Here is an 18,975-nt window from a genome sequence, read left to right on the forward strand (position 1 = left end):
AACCCGGCGGGGGCGACGCCGGAAACCGCGGGCGCAGGGAACTCCTGAGGCAGGGACTGGGGAACGAGGGAAGGCGCTCGCAGGTTTCCTGCGGGTTCCTGCGAGGAACCTACGCGTCTGGCTGCCTCCGCCTGACTCATCACAGCGGCGCGCCCGCCAGCCCCGCGCCCGCCCCGCGCCCGCCGCCCCCTCAGCCCGGCCCCCCCGCCCCGCACCCCCCGGGCCGCCCGCGCTCCCGCCGCCGCGGCGCGCGCCCCCCGCCCTCTCACCCTCCCCCCCCCTCACCCCCCCCCCCGCGGCGTGCGCGTCCCCGCGGGCCGGTCCCGGGCGCGCGCGCGCAGGCGGCGGGCAGGGAGCTCTCTGCGGGCGCAGTGCTGATCCGGCCGGGAATGCGAAGCAATGGCCGCGGGCGGCTCGGGCAGCAGCAGCGGCGGCGGCAGCAGCAGCAGCGCGGAGGAGAAGACCTACCGGCGCTTCCTCGAGCTGTTCCTGGGGGAGTTCCGAGGGCCCTTCGGGGCAGAGCCGGCGCCGGCTCCCCCCCCGGCTGCCGACGCCGCGGGCGCCGCTGACGAGGACCCCGCGGCTGAGGGAGAAGCGGGAACGGCCGCTGAGGCGGAGGAGGGCGAGGGCGAGGCCGGCGACCCTCAGCCTCCCGCCCCGCCGCCGCCCCCGCCGCTGCCCCCGCTGCCCCGGCCGCTCTCGGAGCACATCACGGAGGAGGAGGTGGAGGGCGAGTGCCTGGACCTCTGCCTGCAGCAGCTCTACAAGTAGTGAGTGCGGGGCTGAGGGGCAGGGTGCGGGGCTGAGGGGTCTCCTCAGTGGGGCTGAGACCGGTGCTGCTGCGGGGGGCGAGGGCAGGGTGTGCGGGGACGGGCAGGTCCCCGAGGCGAGGAGTTAAGGACATGGGTGGTGCGGAGCTGCTCGGGATGAAAGCGTCCTGCTGGGTCCCGTTCCCCCCTGCCCAAGAGGTCCCTCTGCTCTCTGCCTCCCTCCTTCCCGCTCGCCGGGACAGGGAGCGAGGAAGGGAAGGGAACAGACAAGGGGGTGCCAAGAGCATCCATCTGGGAGAGCAGCTTGCCCGGGGAGGGAGGGAGGGTGGTGGGGGAAATGTCTCACGCTCTGGTGCTAAAGCAGAAGGGGGGTTTGCCTGTGGTTGGTTGAACTGAGGCTTGAAACTGAAATGTTCCCTGCGTGAGGGTTTGTAAACGGGGAAACCTCTGCCAAGAGAGAAGGAAAGGGAGAACAAGGGGCAAAGAGGCAGTTCCCTTTTCCCCCTCCAAAGAAACCCCCCCCCTACATCGAGAAAACCACACCATGTATTTACAGCCCAGGGAGAAAGAGGAGTTGAAAGCCGTAGGAGACAGCTGCCCGTAATCATGGGGCTTTCTACTGTCAGCTGGGGAAAGCCGGCTACACTCCCTTCTGTACGGAGGCAGTTTCCTGATCTGTGCCTTCTAAAGGCTGGTGCATAAAGAGGAAACAGATGGGAGCTATTCCCAGTGTGAAAAGTCTGTGGACTGAAACCCAAAGATCAGTTACCAGTGCCTCGTATTGTGCTCAGCTTTGGCTTTGAAGGCTTGAAATAGAAATGGTTGTTAGTGGCGTTTCTTTAGGAACCTCTTTAAACTGGTGCCACAGGAGGAGACAAACGAACCTGTGAAAATACGCACAGCACACCGGGGAGCTTTCTGCCATTGAGCTGATCATTGTCATGAGAGGTGCTACTCGGTCGCACAAATAAATAAATAAAGAGCCGGCTTTTACAACTCCGCGTTCTGTTTCGATTCTATTCTCATCTGCCCTCTGCGTTTGTGAACGACAGGGACAACAATGATAGCGGCAGAGGACAAAGCTCTCCTATTCACACATGCTCACCCTGCCACCTTTGGAAAGTCTGTCTCTGGAATACAGCAGCACATTCATAGGATGTGCTAGAGAGGAGGGAGGCAAGTCCCTGCTGTGTATTTAGAACCTGTTTTGTTTTTAACAACAGAGCTGTGAAATCAAAAGTCAGGTTAGGCGAAATAAAGTTTTAGGCACAGAGCAGGTTATTTTAAAGTATTGTTTAAAGTATATCTATGGAATGATTTTGAACCTGAATTCCTTCCCCACCCCCTTCTCTCTCTACATGCCCCCATAACCCAGGACAAGTAGATTTAGATATCCCAGTTTCTGAGGCCAGTATTAATGGATGAAATTATTAAGAAAACAACAACAAAAAAAGACATTTAAAGAGGATTCTTTAAATAGAGGTAGCTTTTGCCAGGTTGTGGGGTTTTGGGTTTTTTTTTCCAGCCTTTGTAGAAATCTTTTGATGGCTACTGAATGAAGCATCTCTTTGGCTTTGTTTATGGTGAAATGAATAAAGACTTCCCTCCACAGGCAACTACATTATGAAGTAAAAAGCAGTATTTACCTCAAAATTAAGGGAGCATGTAAGAAAATCGTTTTCCAAAGGCTTAAACATTTTGTCAATGTGTAGAAAATGTAAATAGGTGGTTTTTAACTGAAGGTAGACATTGACTTTTGTCTACCTAAGATAGCTGCAAAATGTAATCCTTTAAAGCATTTTAAAATATTATAAGCCAAATCTAATACTTCTAATACAGAGAGCTAAACTGAAATTGCTTTTTTCTTGAGTGGTGGTGGAATCTAAGGTAAGTGCAAGGTATGCAAAACTGTTCTTCAGGTATTGTATTTTTAATGCACTCTCCAGTCACCAGAGAAACTAAAAACTGTCACAGGATTATAAAACAGGCAAAAGTAGAATGTCTTGTGTCTTTACAGCCAAGGGTTCAATTGGTCAGATGATTCCAGAGGTGGGAAACTTCCTGCATATTAGTAAAGCTACTCGTGTGCCAAATGGTTATGACAGTGTTAAAAAAAAAAAGGCAGATGAAAACTCATGTGAAGGGAAATGTTCTATGGGTATGTCTGCTGTGAATGCATGTTTTCTGTAACTGTAACTATATATTAGTCAAATGACTAGTTTGCATTATATGTAGCATGAGGATAAAATCCATTACTGTGAAAAATCCAACAGCTGTTTTTTAGCTATTTTAAGCATACAGCTTCAGTTCTTTCTGAGGGAAGTAAGACTGTCTCAGAAATGAGAACATATTGCTTATCCTGAAAAAGTATAATGGTTTTCTGCCACTGTGTAGATCAGTATCAGAGAGTTCCTATTTATGAGATTTTCCTGCTGTTTTCCAAAAGACTTATATTCATTCCCCTTTGAGATTTCCAGTTCCTGGTTTCTTTCTAGAGACAGCATATGCTTGGAAAATTAGGTTAATGTAATCTTTATATCTGCCTAAATGCCACAAAAAATGTACTGTGGGCTTTCTTGGTGAACCTCAACAGAATTAAACTGATTAATAGCAGGCATGTTAGGTGAAGAAAATAATAAAAAAAGAATAATGTTTGAGGAATTACACTGGCAGATTGGCTGATAGCTTGAAAGTTAATTTTGTGATTGTCTTCTGTAACATCTTATTCAAGATAAAGCTGTATCACTGAAATAGTTTCTGTGTAGAAACAAATATCCTAAGGACTTAGCCTTACATCTGTTAAATATGAGATCCCTTTGCTTGCTTCCACTGCTTCAAAAGACCTAATTTCTGACTTATTTTAAAGGAAGATGTTACTAACCTGGTGTAATAAAGTTGTATGTAATGCTCTGTTATTTTCCTCTTCCTACTGATACTTTTATTAAATCTAAAGTACTTTAAAAGTTGGTTCTTGACAAGATATCTGGAAAACTTACCAAGAAAGATGTGGTTGCTAAGAGGAGGGCCAGGCTGAGTTACATAGTGCACCTTTAGAAGTTGTGCCACTAGGAAGGACAAATTTATCTTGCTGTTACATTCTTCTTCCCTGTACATCTGAAAAAAATTTGAAAAATTAAGTTGTATATTGTTCAAGCAAGGCAGTGTAGACTCAACTTTTAAACACTGGATTTATGTAAAATGCAGACAGTAAATAAAAGTGGAGTTCTTGCCTCCCAACTTGCAATTTTAAGCTAAAGAGAAAACACTTGTCATGGTAATTTTACATGACCAGAAGTCTTTTTTTTTTTTTTTTTTAATATAAAATAAGCTCTTAACTTGAAAACAATGTTCTGTCTTGTTATATGTCTTCACCTATTCTATTGCTTGCAATCTAAAAACTCTTTTAGGAAATATAATTAACTATGAGGGACCTCTACTATTAATCACAAAAAAGACATGCCATCCTTTTTAAGATGGTACCTGTTTCATCTTCTTTTGTGAGATTTTGCAATGGAAATGATGCTGTTGAGCCTTGTGCACAGTAAATGACTGGAGTAGATGCTGTTTGCACCTGTTTGGGGAATTTTCTAGTGGTTAGTGAGAAGGTTTGACAGAGACCATTACATTTTGCACCCCTGAGCTCTGTTGATGAGTTGGTTCTGCACCTTACCTGGTTCCTGGGTAACAGCAGGAGAGTGCAATGGCCTGAGGGAGGAGAAGGGGGGCTCAGCAGGTAGTAGCTGTGTTCCTGTCACACTGGAGCCCCCTCTCAGACCAAGACTCTTTCTGAGGGTGGTTGTTGAGCTGGCTGCTGCCAGCCATGTGCTGCAGAGCCACCACCAGTGACCTGGAGTCCCAGGGACTGGGCAGTGAGCACCGACGTGTAGAGCTGTGTGGGTGTGGCTGCTGGCATCCTCAGTCCCAGGAGATCTTAGTCCTAGAAATTCTTGTGCTTCCCTGTAGAGAAATTCTAAATCAGCTGGTAGAAGTGCATGCAGCAAGTGGAGGGAAGTTCAGTGGTGTTATTAAAGCCTTCTTACTCTTTTAAAGAACCTACTGTGTAACTCAGCCCATGCATTGATGACAGTGCTGCTGGAGCATACAGAGCTGGGCACATTTCACACACTTCAGACTGGAAATCATTATCATCTACAAATCACAGAATCTTAGGGATTGGAAGGGACCCAAAAGATCATCTAGTCCAACCCCCCTGCCAGAGCAGGATAGGTGGTATGTGGTGACAGTCACTTTCAAAACACAACTAATGGTCTCCACAGTCAGAGATTCTTTAAGCTGTTTTTAAAGCATCTTCAGTTCATGCTCCCACGCTTTTAAAAATACTGCATCAAATTAGATATTTTGATACTCCTTTTTAAAAAGAGTATCAGCTAAAACAAGCTATTTACAGTGCAGATTCACATTTGTAATGGTTAACAGATATGGTGACATTTCAAAACTTACTAATTTATGATTAAAAGGATGCTTAGTTTTTCAAGCTCAGTGGTGACTATGCTTGAAAGTTGCTACATATGGAGTTAAAACAGGTGATGGGAATGTATTCATTCCAGTGCTTTTATTTCCCTGAACGTTGCTAGTAATGCAGTAAATTAAGGGGAATTTTGTTAGGAGCTTTTTCACACTGAGATATTTTTTTTTTGATCCAAAAGCAATTTGCATAAATTCTGCTGCTCCTAGTGAAGCTGTTTTTGCATCCAAACTGATGGAAGAATTAGACCTGTGCTAAGAGGGTTTTTTTTCCGGACTTTTATAACAGCTGTTGAGACTAGTTTGGGTAATCAGGAAAGAATGTATAGATGAATTTCTGTAAGTTTTTTGTAATCTGTCACTTTTCATTTATAAGACACGCAAAAATCTTTGATTATCTAAAATCTTATTGGCCAGCTTGTGAAACTACTTTTTACTCTGTCTCTTGGATGTGATAAGCACGTTAGGCTTCATTCCTTTAGAGCATTTGTTTAGTAATGCTTCTTTTTTTATCCAAAATACTCTGCATAAGATATTTTTATCCTTAAAATTCCTCACTGTGATTACCTTCAACAATGGCAGACTATTTCTCCACTAGTACTTTGAAGACAAGGTAGTCTGCTTAGTTGTGGTTCTTATCACAGAAGACTTACATTATTTTTATTGATGTTAGTAGAAGTTTCAGTGCCTTGACTGCTCTGTCACTGGTGTGTGCTCTCATTAATTTTTTGTTGTCTTGCTAAATTGCTTACATGATCACATTAAAAACAAAAGCAACAGGGCATGTAGCACCCGGAGTACTCTTCATTCCTATATTTGATGTCACTCTGAAATAATCTCTGGCTGTTCTGCATCATTTTCTTTCTTCATGTTGTTTTATGGATACTGGTTTTTGCTTTGTTTGCTCCTGGGAAGTATTCTCACTGGCTAGGAAAGATATTTTAAAAATGGGATGAGATGGAGTTAGAGCTTTAAAACATTACATCTTCTCTGAACCATGCTGCAAGACTGTCTTTTGCAACACAATCATGATTTCATAATGCAAATGGTTATAAAAATGTGTCCTGGACAATGTGTCTATGACGTGTTAGTAGCCTATGGAAATGGTCATTGCTACGTAGGATAATGTAGGTCCTCATCTTTGCTTTAGCTGAAATCAACAACAATAAACAAATACTGTAATTTTTTGTTGTTATAACATGTTCATGATTAGATAAAATGAATGCAGATTGTGGACTTGTTTTACAGAAACATTTCTGCTGTGCCTTTGTACTTCATTAGGAAGGAACAGCATTGCCTACCTTTAATAAGACAATTTATAAAGAAGGAATCCTCAGAGTCATAAATTAGAACTGCATGGGAAATAGCTGACCTTTGGGTACTTCAATAATTAATACACAAGTTAAACAAGTTAACTAGATTGCAGGATTACCTCAGTTTATGTTTATATTGGATGGAAAACAGCTAAAGGCACCTCATGATGGAGTAACTGAACCCATTGTTTAAGCTGTAGTGCTGCTCACCAGTTCTGAACTCTGCGTGCAATCCCTTGACAAGATTTTTGTTAGTAGGGCAGGACTAAAAAGTTGACGGCTGAACTCTGATAATGGGAAAATGCACTTGGCTGCAGACAGCTCTGAACTTGGAAACATCTGCACTTTCTTCTAGCTGTAATTAAAATAAAATGAATATTTGATTAATTGGGTAAAATTCTGGGTAGCTCCTTAAAAGTTCATTTTCTCAGAGGTTATGATTTTGAAGCTATTTTTGCCAGCCTTTTATGAGCCAGTAGTCTGTTAAATTGTCCATAATATTTTTTCAAATTCAGTTTCTTTTGGGTTTCATTTACAATAAAGAATTTGAGTAATCTCTCTCATATGAGAATATTATTTTTTTTTTTAATGGGCTCTTTACTTCCATCATGAAGTGACTAAAAACAGAAGCAATGTATAAAAATAGACCTTAGCGTTTTAACTTCTTGGCACTGTCTCTGGGGCTGCTCCTTTCACCTCAGGCCATGAACTTCTTCCTGAGGTTCAAAAATCTGAATTGAATGTGCTAAGTTATTCCTCCTTAGTGTTACACACACAGTACTCTACACATCATATTAATTATCTTCTAGAATGATTCTTTTCCTTGCAGTCCTAATTTGATGTTATGGAAAGCTGAAACCTCCACACTGAAGGTGAGAATCCAACAAACAGTTCTGTGGGGTGTGTTTTTTTCAGTTTCTTAACAGAGAAAATATTAGGTAACTCAGCTTTGGTTTCCTGTGTATATTAACTTTACATGCAATGAGCTTTTGCTCAATTAGACACTGCTTGGTTATATTTTTAAATTATTTGATAGTGCTGATGAAGGTCATAAAGCAGCTGTTTTTTAATAAGGTATTTTGTTTATTAGTTCATAATAGATAAACTCAAAATCAGTGAAAACATTCAGTTCCTGTTGGAACCTATAAGCCCAGGTAAGGACAGTGGTAAACCTGCATAAAAAGTAGGAGTTTATACTAATAAGCTAATATAAACTAATTGTACACAATTACATTTATAGCATGATTTAGATTTTAAACTAAGGCTTTTACCAGGTTTTCTTATAAGTTGTGTCATTCCATTCAAGTAATCTAATCATGGTGTTTGAATATGTGTATTTCTATGTCAAGGTCCCTATCTTAAGAGTTTATGCTCTCAGCTGTCTTATTACCCCTTTTTTTTTTTTTTTCTGAAAAGCTGTGTAAAAACCTATGAGTTGGGTAATGAGAACTCAGAAGCTCAATATTTCTAGAGATGAGGAGCAACACTATTGTTTGGGGAACAGATAGACTTTCTACTTGCAGAACATGGCTGCACTGGGTTGTTCTTAGTTCTGCTTTCTCAGTGGAGTGTGCTCCCCAGAGGGTAAGGGATGTACCTGTTATAAAATGAATTTAATCTCTCCTCTCTTGGCACTCTGAAAATGTTAAGTCAGAATGAATTGGTCTTAACCTTCCACGTTCAAATGCCAATTGTTGGTGGATGTGCCCTTAACAGAAATAAATGTTGATATTACCAAGGTTAGTCCATGGTAAGTTCACATAAACATCAGTTATAATCATTAACAGAGATCTTGGATTTTTACTGAATATTTTAAAATTTTGACACCTGGAAGTGATTGCAAAGGGGTGCTAGTACATATGATTCCTCTGTGGTGGCAAACAGTAGTAGCTAGTAGTAGTTTTGATGTGCCCAAAACCATGAAGTTTGAGATATATTCACGTCTTAGAAGTCTAAAGAGAAAGTGAGATATATTATCCAGTGATGATACCTGATAGATCAGGAGAGAGAGAACTCCTCCTGCCCCCAAGCAAATACTGCACATCCTTCAAAAGTAAAAAAACAAATACATGTGAGCTCTTTTCTCTGACCTTCAACCTTTCACCTGAATGATAAGAACTGTGTAAAATCCATTAAAAGAATTGTCTTTCATATAAATAGAGGGTTAGAATTGTCACTGTGCAACACCTGTGCAATTCCCACTGAAATAAGGGGAGAAAATAAGCAGTTTCTAAGCAGGTCTGGCTGGGGACGTGTGCCCAGGCTACTTGGTTGGAGAGGAGAACTGAGCCTGTGTTAAGTAATCTGATCCTCTTCCCCAGTGCATTGCTCATTTGAGAATGAATTTTAAGTGGTTTAAACTTTCCTCATTGGTGTCAACCTTTGCAGTTTGACTGGTGATGAATGACCCAAATGATCATATAGAATACTGAAAATCATGCTAATTACATTGTATACTAATTTTAGAATAACATGTTTGGATATTAGATACTTTTGGTTTTAAACTCATAAAACTGCATTGGCGCAAATCCCATTCACTTTATTTTTAGAAGTGCTGATGATGTTTATGACAAACAATACAGTCATTTTTTAAAATGTGCAGCAACCTACAAGGTGCTAAATCTAGCTTTGGAGTTAAAGAAAAAACAGTTTCTCCTATGAAATTACTAAATATCCAAAAATATTTTCCCAAAAAAATTCTTACAAACTCTCCCTATGTTTTGGGAGATGTGAGAAGAAAGGCTTGTCAAGAGGGAGTAAGGACAGGCATTTTTAATTATTTGGAATTAGTGTGTATCTTAGAATATAACAAAATTGAAAAAAGTGTCTTAAATTCATCCTAACTAGTTGAAAATTTAATGCAGAAAGCAATGAACTCTAAATATTTTGATTAAATTTGTTTGTAAATTGAGCTCTTATATTTCTGTTAATGTAATTCTTCATCATGTAGATCTTATTAAATTACAAAATCTTTAATTTAATAGAAAGCTAGTTTTGCATTAATATATTGAAAGCCATTCAGTTTAATTTATTGTCCTCTGAAAACTGAGGGACTAATGCAGTGTTTCTATGGTACATCTGTGCATCTCAACAGGAACAAAGACAAAGGTTTTAACAGCCCAAGGAATGTTATAGTAAGTCACATATGTTTGTGTGTGGGGGTATATATTTGTTTTTCTATCTAAACTGTCTTAAACACCAAATTTTGATGAGTCACTTTATGAAAAACAAATATGCATGTATTCAGGCAAAAAATTCAGAGTAGGAAGGGAGTCACAAGCTGTCTTGCAGTCTCATTCTCTTTATGATGGAGTGGAGCAAAATATTAAATCTGGAAGTAACACCTTGTGTGGGGGCTTATTTTTTGTTTTTAATTCTGAGAAAATTGTCATCTGAACTAGAGATAACAAAAACGTTTGAGGAAGTACAGAAAGAAAAAGAAAAGCACTTTGAGGAAGTCTGCTTTCTATTTGTGAAGACATGAAAATCAGCTCTTCAGGCAGCATGAAATAATAAAACAGAAAGAGGAAGAAAGAATTAAATAATATCAGAACCTGAGTGACCAACCCATGTTCCTTCCATTCATTTCTTAGAGGATCATTGTCAGTCTGTGAAATGGGTCTGAAAAATAGAGAAACTCCTCCAAGATTTTTATAACCCCTGTTTATTGTGGCCCCTGAACTGAAGGCTGGTGATGCACTGTTGTATTTATACTTGGTTTGACTTCATTGCAAGGTATTTAAGGGCCGTGCTGTTCCTTTAACTTTTAAGTTAGAGAAAGATCTGGTACATTCTTGTGCTCTTGTTTTCATGTGGGTTTGCTATTAATATCTTGTTGTCAGTTACAGATGCTTTTCAGAGAGATGTTTTAGGCTTCACTGAAAGTTTTTTTGGAAAGACTGATAAAATAATTCAGCTGTCTCTTTTTAGTGCTGAAAAAGGGCTGACACCATTCTGTTTTGCCTGTGGCCATCGAGTACATAGAAAAGAACTTGTTTTAAAGGGCTGCTTCTATGTGGGAGTAAACTCCCACATTTCTATAGGCTGGGAATAACAATAAATTAGATTTGTTAAAATTAACAAGCAAATAAGAGCATAAGACCACACAGCGTTTTAAATACTATGTGCCAGCAGAATGTTTTCCTCATTTTCCAATATGCTCACTACTGCAAAAAGTTAAAAATGCTGCATCTTCCTTTTATTCTGGTAGCCCTGTGGTGTATTCACTAATGGGATCTTGTGGGATTTTGCATTGATTGGCATCTGAGAGTTGTGTTACTACTTAGAGTAGAATAAGGATTCGGAGAGTTTGCTAGAAGAAAAGGTTGCTACAAAATTGATATTGTGAGGATAGTCAAGAAAACTGGGCAGAGTAAATCAGGGAGGTATTTTACTAGAAGCAGTGCCATAGAACTGCACCTAGTTGAAGTGTCTGACTAGCTTCTTGAAATACATTCTACAGTAACTTGTGTTTACTTAGTTGTTCATTTTTGGTGCCAAGACAATGTTCTCCACCAGAGCAGTAGGGAACATGAGTTGCTAGTCTGACTTAGAGCAAGGTTAAGTGACATGGTAAAAATGCTTACAGGAAGAAGTCTAAAATAGCTACCCTTGTAGTAATACTGGTGGGGACAATAAACATGGAAAGCTTCAGGAAAATACCAAGCCTAGACAATGTGTATGGAGGGTAGTTCACATTTTCTGCATGTCAAGAGCTTCCAGGTTGTGTCAAAGGAAGTTTGGGCTAAATAAAAAGGTACAGGATATGATCCTCAAAAAAATTGCTGCTTTAAAATCCAAGAATAAACTAATACATCCTGTAGTTTCACAAACCCTTATGTTTCAGAACCGCATTAATTAATTTACCGTGTATTTATCCTTCTTTTTGAGGAAGATGATTTATTTTACTTTTCTGTTCTATGAATAAGGAAGGACAAATACATAAAACAGGGCAGGAGGCTGGAAGAAATCTATAGGAAAAAACAAAACACAAAACAGTCTTGATTTAGAAAAAAACATGACAAAATTCTTCTTCACTTCAGAAAATCCTTTTCATTCTTACTATTTTCTTCCCACCTTCTTGTCCCACCATCAAAAAGTTTTAATGTCTTTCTGTAGTTATAAAAGACAATTACATTGTGCTACTGCTACAAATAAAAACCCAGAGCTGGCAGTCTTGTTTGACATGTGCTTTTCTTGTGCCACTATCATAACGAGGAGGGAAGAATATGCAAAAGAAAAGATAAAGTAGATAACTTGCCAGGCCAAGTAATCATTGTGTCACAGGCTAAAAACAATACAACTGACCTAAATTTAACATAACTGAGGAAAACCCCTGTTGTTGGTTTTCTGAAAAACGCACTTGGAACCTTTTTTGACTTTTATTTGCAATCTGATATTTGAAAGTACTTTCTGGTTTCAAACAGCTGGGGGAACACAAAATGCTATGGGACTTCACAGAATCATAGAATGGACTTGCCATAAGAATTGCACAAGTTGGCATCAAGGGGTGAAAATGTGCCCTTCAAAAGTCTCCAGTGCTTCCTTTGGGGCACAGTTTCATCCACTGTACAGATTTGGTTTGATTTACAAAAGGTTAGGTGTGATATGCTGAGGTCAGTAATTGAGCCCGTGCTGTTACACCTTTTGGGATGTTCCTGGGCTATTAGCCTGTCCAGGTGAAACCTTGACCTTTCTCACATAAATAGCATGTAGTGAAAACTTGCAGTGTCTTTCAAAAGATTATAAGTGTCTTGCTGTAAAAAAGACTGTTGAAATTTCACCACTGGTGAAATTCACCACACTATAAATACTTTCAGCTTTTTTTAATATATGGGGTCTTCTAGATTGCTCTTGAGAGATGTTTTTTTTTTTAATCTGTGATACCCAAATTCTTTCCCTTAAACATTACATTGAAAATTATGAGTACTTTGAAGCTGCAAGAATTCCTCCAAGTCTAAGTAATTCTCATCACTCAAACCCTGAAAACCGAATCTGTAACAGAGGAAATCTAAGTGGGGTTGTTTTCCAAACGTAGAGGTCACCAATTAACACTTTCAGAATAAAGGGACAGGATGAGAAAATATAATAGACACTGTGTCAAATGAAAATAGTTCTTTTGAAAGTTGTGAGTGATGAGACCATCTGAGACTTCAGATCAGCTGAAACACTATTGAAAGAAAATGTTAGTGTGCTACTTTAGTCAGTTACCTGCTACCTAGTGGGCTCTGTTAACTATCTGAGTAAAATGCTGATTGAACTTAATAAGCTAATCACTTCCATTTAAAGTCTGGGTAGCTGAAATCACTGAAAACTAAAGGACTGGTGCCCCTTCTCCCTCTTCAAGGTGAAAAACTGTAGATTCTTTTTGATGCCTAGCTGAAAACTCCCCTTTTTTCTGAACCATATTCACTTCTTTCTTCAATAACACAATTGACAAAAGTAGCTGTAGTGCAACAGATTTAACAGTACTACTGTGGATTTACAGACCTGGATTTGCAGAATCTTACTTAGATTTCACCATCCTCTTTTATCACTGTTGAATGTTTCTTCCATGACAAAGGGAGCCTGGCAAGGTAAATGCCGGATCCAAATGGTTTTGTTCAGCTGATGTTTCTGTGTTCAAACCTGGTGTAGATGCTTTTATACTTCCAGGAGCAGTTTGAAAAGAGAAATCTATCATTCTCTGTCAGATTCCCCTCATGTTATTTTACTGTTTTATACATGGGAAGTAAGAATTTATTGTCATCCAGAAGTCCTGCAAAAAAACCCAAACAGAAGTACATTGACATAACATGCTGCCCAAGAAACTGGTGTTAATAACCTTTGGTTGCTGCTTGTTAGAGATTGCGAGGAGGACAATGTACTTTGTTTCAAAGATCAAAGACTGCAACTGATCTACTAATTCCAGCCCCCAGAATACATCAATTGGGATGGAATTGATAATTAGTAGGTTTGTTCTTTCTCATATGTAAGAGATAAGGTGCTCTGCTTGCTGCTAGCACAAGTGTGGAGTGATACACTGACTTAATGTCAAAATACGGAACTTGCAGCTGTATTAAATATATTTGTAACTCCCCACATTCCATGTTCCAGCCTGCATGCTTGGATATGCTGTAAAAGAAAGCATTTTAAAATATTCTTTTGCTCTACAGATTAATCTGTTTTTTCCATCTCCTGGATCCAGACAGAGTTTACATGTCTGTTGTGTGAATACAGTTAATTGTATGAGGATGATGTTGCTACTCTGTATTTGCTTGCAAAGGTTAATTATTCACTTGTTATAAATGTAATCTGAGAAAACCAAAAATGTACTCATGATAAGGCAATATATTTTTAAAACAGCACTGGTAGCTAGTTATGTGGTTGATTAATTTTACTGTAACCTTCACTGTTGCTTTCTCTGCGTAGTTGTAAAACCACCACAGGACTATCCATGGAAACAGCAGAGACTACTAGTGGTAGTATGAGTAAAAAATACAAGCTGCTAGTCTCAGTGCAAGGATAAGTGAAAATTTTACAGTGAGGTGTCTAAAATTGCTACCCTAGTTTAACACTGGTGGGAACAACAAACTGGGGAAGTTTCCAAAAAATGGCAGCATAGACAAAGCACTTTAGGAAGTGTTACCCTTGATATCATGCTTGAAAATATCATTCAGATTATTTTATCTCTGCAAACTATTGGCCAAGCCATGGCATTCAATGGAAAAATAAAGCACACAAATGTGCAGCCCAGTTTCCTCCTGTGGCAGCTTTTACCTACAGCCAAGAAACAAGCTTGCCCAGGCTCACCATTAAGATCACATTAGTTTCTTTAGTTAAAAATAACATGCTTGTCAGTGTACTAAAAAAATATAAAACCAGCTAATTGATATGTTAGTGTCTATACTTAAGTTCTTGTGCTGATGTGTTTTGTTCTGAATTAAGGATGCAGGAAACTTCTGACAGGATAACGTTTTCCTCTAGGTCATATTTCACAACATTCCATATGCACATAAATAAGCTTTACATTCTAAGTTGATTTATAGCACGGGAATAGAAAAGAGGGAGGGCAGAGTCAGAAGTGATGTGTCAGTCAGGAGTAAGGCCTAATCACCTGCAGGGAATAGACTTCTCTCAATAAAGTATATGAGGCACCATTCTGAATGCCTTTTTATATAAAAAAATAGCTATATAGTGGCAATATGTAGTTAAAAGCTGGCTTGACTGTGTAAGACTCTAAACCCATTTCCAGTTTTTACTGTGCTCTTAAACTTTGCCAGATTTGCTCCTGGGATAACACTGAGCTGTCATCTCCCCTTTCTGAAAAATACCTGAACTTGAAGAAACAGATCTGGATGGTATATAATCCTAAATAGCCATATTCATTGAACATGAATTCTTGCTATCAGTTACCTCTCCATTTGTATGAATAAGTTTCATTCAAGCCCTATTGATCACAATTAAGGGTTGAAATTAGAAATTGACTTTCATTAGCTCAAGGCAAATTAATCTCAAGGCACTGGAGTAGGTTGTACTCACTTTCTGTTAGTGAACTGGATGGTCAGGTTCAGTTAGAATCCAAAAATGCAGGAGGAGCACTGTATCCCAAGATCTTAATGTGACAGATACCAAGGGAATTGCTTTCTGAAGCAGAAGAAGAGAAACTGGAAACAGTGAGGGGGTGGATGCAGACAGATATGACAGGATTCTGAAAACCCGGGATTCCTGACAGCGTAGGCCTTCAGAGAGCACCCACTGAGCTTTGGCAGGTAATAATCTAGGAAATTATAATACACTTCTTTTAAGTGAATCTGTTGAGGTGTTTGAGATCTTCATTACACACACAGCAAAGCTGCTGCCAGAGCTCTGTTCTTTTCCCTATTTTATATGAAAGATGAGAAAAGATTTCAGAGTGGATTTTGTTATTATGATGTTCAGTCAGTCCAGTTCAGTGAGTAAAAGCATGACCAGATGGTACCGAAATCTGGCATCATGGTGTTCCTCTAAAAGCAGAAAGTTCAGGCAAGTTAGCTCTGCTCTTACTGGATGTTGCTGGTCTGTATCCTCACGCTCTGCCTGCGTGTGCCTCCGTGCGTCATGACACTGTAAAAATCCAGCCTGCAGAAGGATCACTGCAGCTACAGATCCAAGATTCAGTCCCCTCCCAACTGCAACGTTTCTACAGAAACTTCTTCCAACAGAGTAACTCTGCACAAATGATGGGAATTACTGATTGTAAACATTTAAAATGAGGGGTTTGCATGGTGCTATGTAGCCTTGTTCCTTTGTCACAAAGCCACCAGACAGATTTTCGTCTTACAGCTAACCAGATTAAGCATTCTGGCTAGATCTCTGCCTGCTATGACAAAGGCATTTCATCTTCTCCCTCTCCCAGCCCCATTATGCCTGATCAGTTATTTTGAATCTGGAATATAAAGCAGTATGTATATAATTGGGGAAAGAAATGGAATATATTTATTAGTGGCAAGGGAGTTCAGCCTCTAGTGGGGCAAATGACAGTGTGCATAATGAGGTTCAGAGCATAAGATTTAGTAGCATTGTAGAGGAATTCCTGTCAGAGTGTGGCTCTGATAGGACTTATCAAATAGTACATGCTACTTATCTATCTTTGGCAGAGAACTCTAACTCCATTTAACTGTCAGCACATCTATAATCCTTCCGAGTCTGGGATTGTTGATAGAATGCCAAATATCTTGGATTATGTATTGTCAGAAAGAGGAAGATCTGTGATTATAATACCAAACAAAGCAAATGTAGCTATTTAATGAAATAATGCTGAGCTTTTATTATGGCATAAAACAAGCCCAGGGATTTTTAGGGATTTTTTTTTTTTCATTTGGTAATGTGAGCCATTTTGTTATTATATTGGAGATAAGACAGAGAGACAGGGGCTTCTGGGATTACAGTTACCTGTCTGCAGATAAATAGCACAGACAAAACTAGCAATTTTTTTAAATTTTTGTATGATGGAACTCTTAACATACACATAGTTGAAATGTTCAATTAAAATGGTCAGTTAGCACCTTTGTGGTGTTATGAACGTGGTATTAAAATATATTGGAGATGAGACAATGATACAGGATTCAGCAATGAAAAAAAGACATCAAATAGGACAAAACAGCCTGGTGCTGAATGGTGTAATTGGCAGGTAGGCTCTAACTCTCCATAAATCAACATCTGTCTGCTTTCTGTTTTGTCTTTAAAAGCATACACACACAGATGTGTATACACAGGCTCTGTAAAGAAATATATTTTAGTTTTAGGGCTGAGAGAGACTGTTGTTTCTCTCTTAAAACTGAAGTCCTGTGTTAACTCTCAAAGCAATTTTTGCCAACTGCAGTACCAGTTTTCCTTGTGACATCTTCCCAATGCAAATAATTCTAGATGGGAAAGAGGTTAGCTCAGGGTTTCTTTCAGTTTCTGGTGGTTGTTCCTGTGCCCCCTTCCCCAGTCTGTGCTCATCTAAAATTACATCCTGCTGGCAATTCTGTCAGTGATTTATGTGGCAGTGACAGTCATGTATGAAGAACCAGGCCAATGCTACCCATTCATGTCATCTCATTCCTTGCCAAATGAGTAGATGCCTGTAACTTTCAGGTCTCTTGATACAGCTGCCAATAACTTTTGACATTCTTAAGTGAAGAGTACAGCACCTTATATCCTTACCTATCTGTAAGACATGTCTGTTACCAAGAACATTTAAAGCAGGTAAATAATTCTTGTCCCCTACCCAATAATAAAAAAAAATCCACCTCTTGACATTTTATTTTCTTCACCCCTAACAAAGCCCTTGGGCAAATAGCTCCTACAAGCCCACGTTTTTCTTTATTTCCTTTTCAGCTCAAGGGTAATAGCAGTTAAATCTGGTAAAATAAATGATGATTGATGGAGTTTATTCATCATGCCAGGCTAATGAGGCGTCATAAATACATTTTTGAATGTGTGAAATCCATTGGGGGTAATCGCTACAGTTGGATGAAAGATGTAGTGGCTTCTTGAGTGAAATGTCTTGGAGTCAGGAGCTAGCTGAGCAAGTCACTGTTGATTCATATTTTTTCAACCTGCAGTGGTGCAAACAGATTCTTTCTCAAAATTCTCCAGAGGAGAAATGTGACTAAGCAGGCCTGTCTGCTTTTTGAGTTTACCCCCAGAGATGCAATAAAAAGGCAGAATGGGATCCAGAATTTCAAGAAGTAAAATAAATTGATGTTCCCATTGCTCTTCTGTTGAAATACTTTGTTTACACGATCTTGGCTGAAAGTACTTTTGTGTCCTTGCTTCATTTATCCATGTCTGCCACAAAACTGGTTTCTCTTTAAGAAAAAGCAAAGGGTTACCTGCATATATTGTGCTATATATTGATAGTAAACAGTGATCTTGGTCTGTGCATAAAGTGCAAGTCTGCCATTACTGGTTAGAAAATGTCTGGCAGTGTTTAGAGATGTTTGTTGTAATACAGGGAATTACAAAGGCAGTTGGTAGGCTGGAATTCCTTTCACATGGGCTGCTCATTTGCATCTTAACTAGATACTTACTCATTAGTCTGAAAAATGCAGGTCAAAGAACCTGCTCAAAATCTGGTCATTTTGCTGCTATGTATTCCTGTTCATCTCTAGAAAACTTCAGTTGAATGAGTGAATTTGTTTAATTATCAGTTTTATTTATGCAGGGAGAAGCAAATTAACCTTTACTTAGAAAAATACCTCTCTACAGTGCATATGTATTAAGTCAGTAAAAGCTTTGTTATTTATGTTGGTATCTTACTGTGTTTTGCAATGTTCAAGAGACTAATATGTTAACATCATATTCCTCTGGGTATGATAGTCATAGTAGTTAAATTTTCCTGTAAATTCCAATGTTACTTCTAAGGTCATTGTTCTTTATGCATAAGAATAGAAAGAACATGATGCATATGTAATGGAAAAGAGCTTTGCTGTGGAAAACATCAGCATAGATTGTTCCTCTTGTATATACAGATGTTCTGATCTAAAAGGTAAATGTTCTGGTATTAAATGCCTTGGGATTTTAGCTATAGTCAATGTTCTCACACTCAGCTGTTGTCTTCTGAGCATCAGCCTGTCAGTTGAAAATCTGACACTGACATTATCATGAGCAGGAGAGCCAGGAGCAAAGCCCGTGCGAGTGGCAACTTCCTGACTTGCCAGAGAAAATTTTCTTGCTCTTCTTTTTCCTCTGTTCAGGTTTTAAATTACCTTTTTGTCTTGGGAAGAGCGTGCAGGTGTCCTTCTAACTCAGGTGTGGTATGAACAATTCAGTGCAATAAATTCAAGCAGAAGGTGAAGGCTCTTAAACTGGATTGTGAGGTAGTTCAGTTGATTGTCTTTCATTAGGAAAAGCTTGAACTATATCTAACTGTTTTGTACCTAGTTTTCCTGTGATGGGAT

General features: G+C 39.6%; 1 protein-coding gene across 1 annotated transcript in view; it reads left to right on the plus strand.

Annotated features, from left to right (window-relative positions):
• Nucleotides 1–399: 399 nt before the first annotated feature.
• Nucleotides 400–18,975, plus strand: part of PPM1E (protein phosphatase, Mg2+/Mn2+ dependent 1E) — a 61,346-nt gene continuing 42,770 nt past the window's right edge. Inside the window, exon 1 of the mRNA XM_051635898.1 lies at nucleotides 400–770. Within this exon, the coding sequence (XP_051491858.1) occupies nucleotides 400–770 (371 nt within the window). The remainder of the gene's footprint in view (nucleotides 771–18,975) is intronic.

Source organism: Apus apus, chromosome 18, assembly GCF_020740795.1.
Source record: "Apus apus isolate bApuApu2 chromosome 18, bApuApu2.pri.cur, whole genome shotgun sequence".
In the NCBI taxonomy this organism is placed as follows: Eukaryota; Metazoa; Chordata; class Aves; order Apodiformes; family Apodidae; genus Apus; species Apus apus.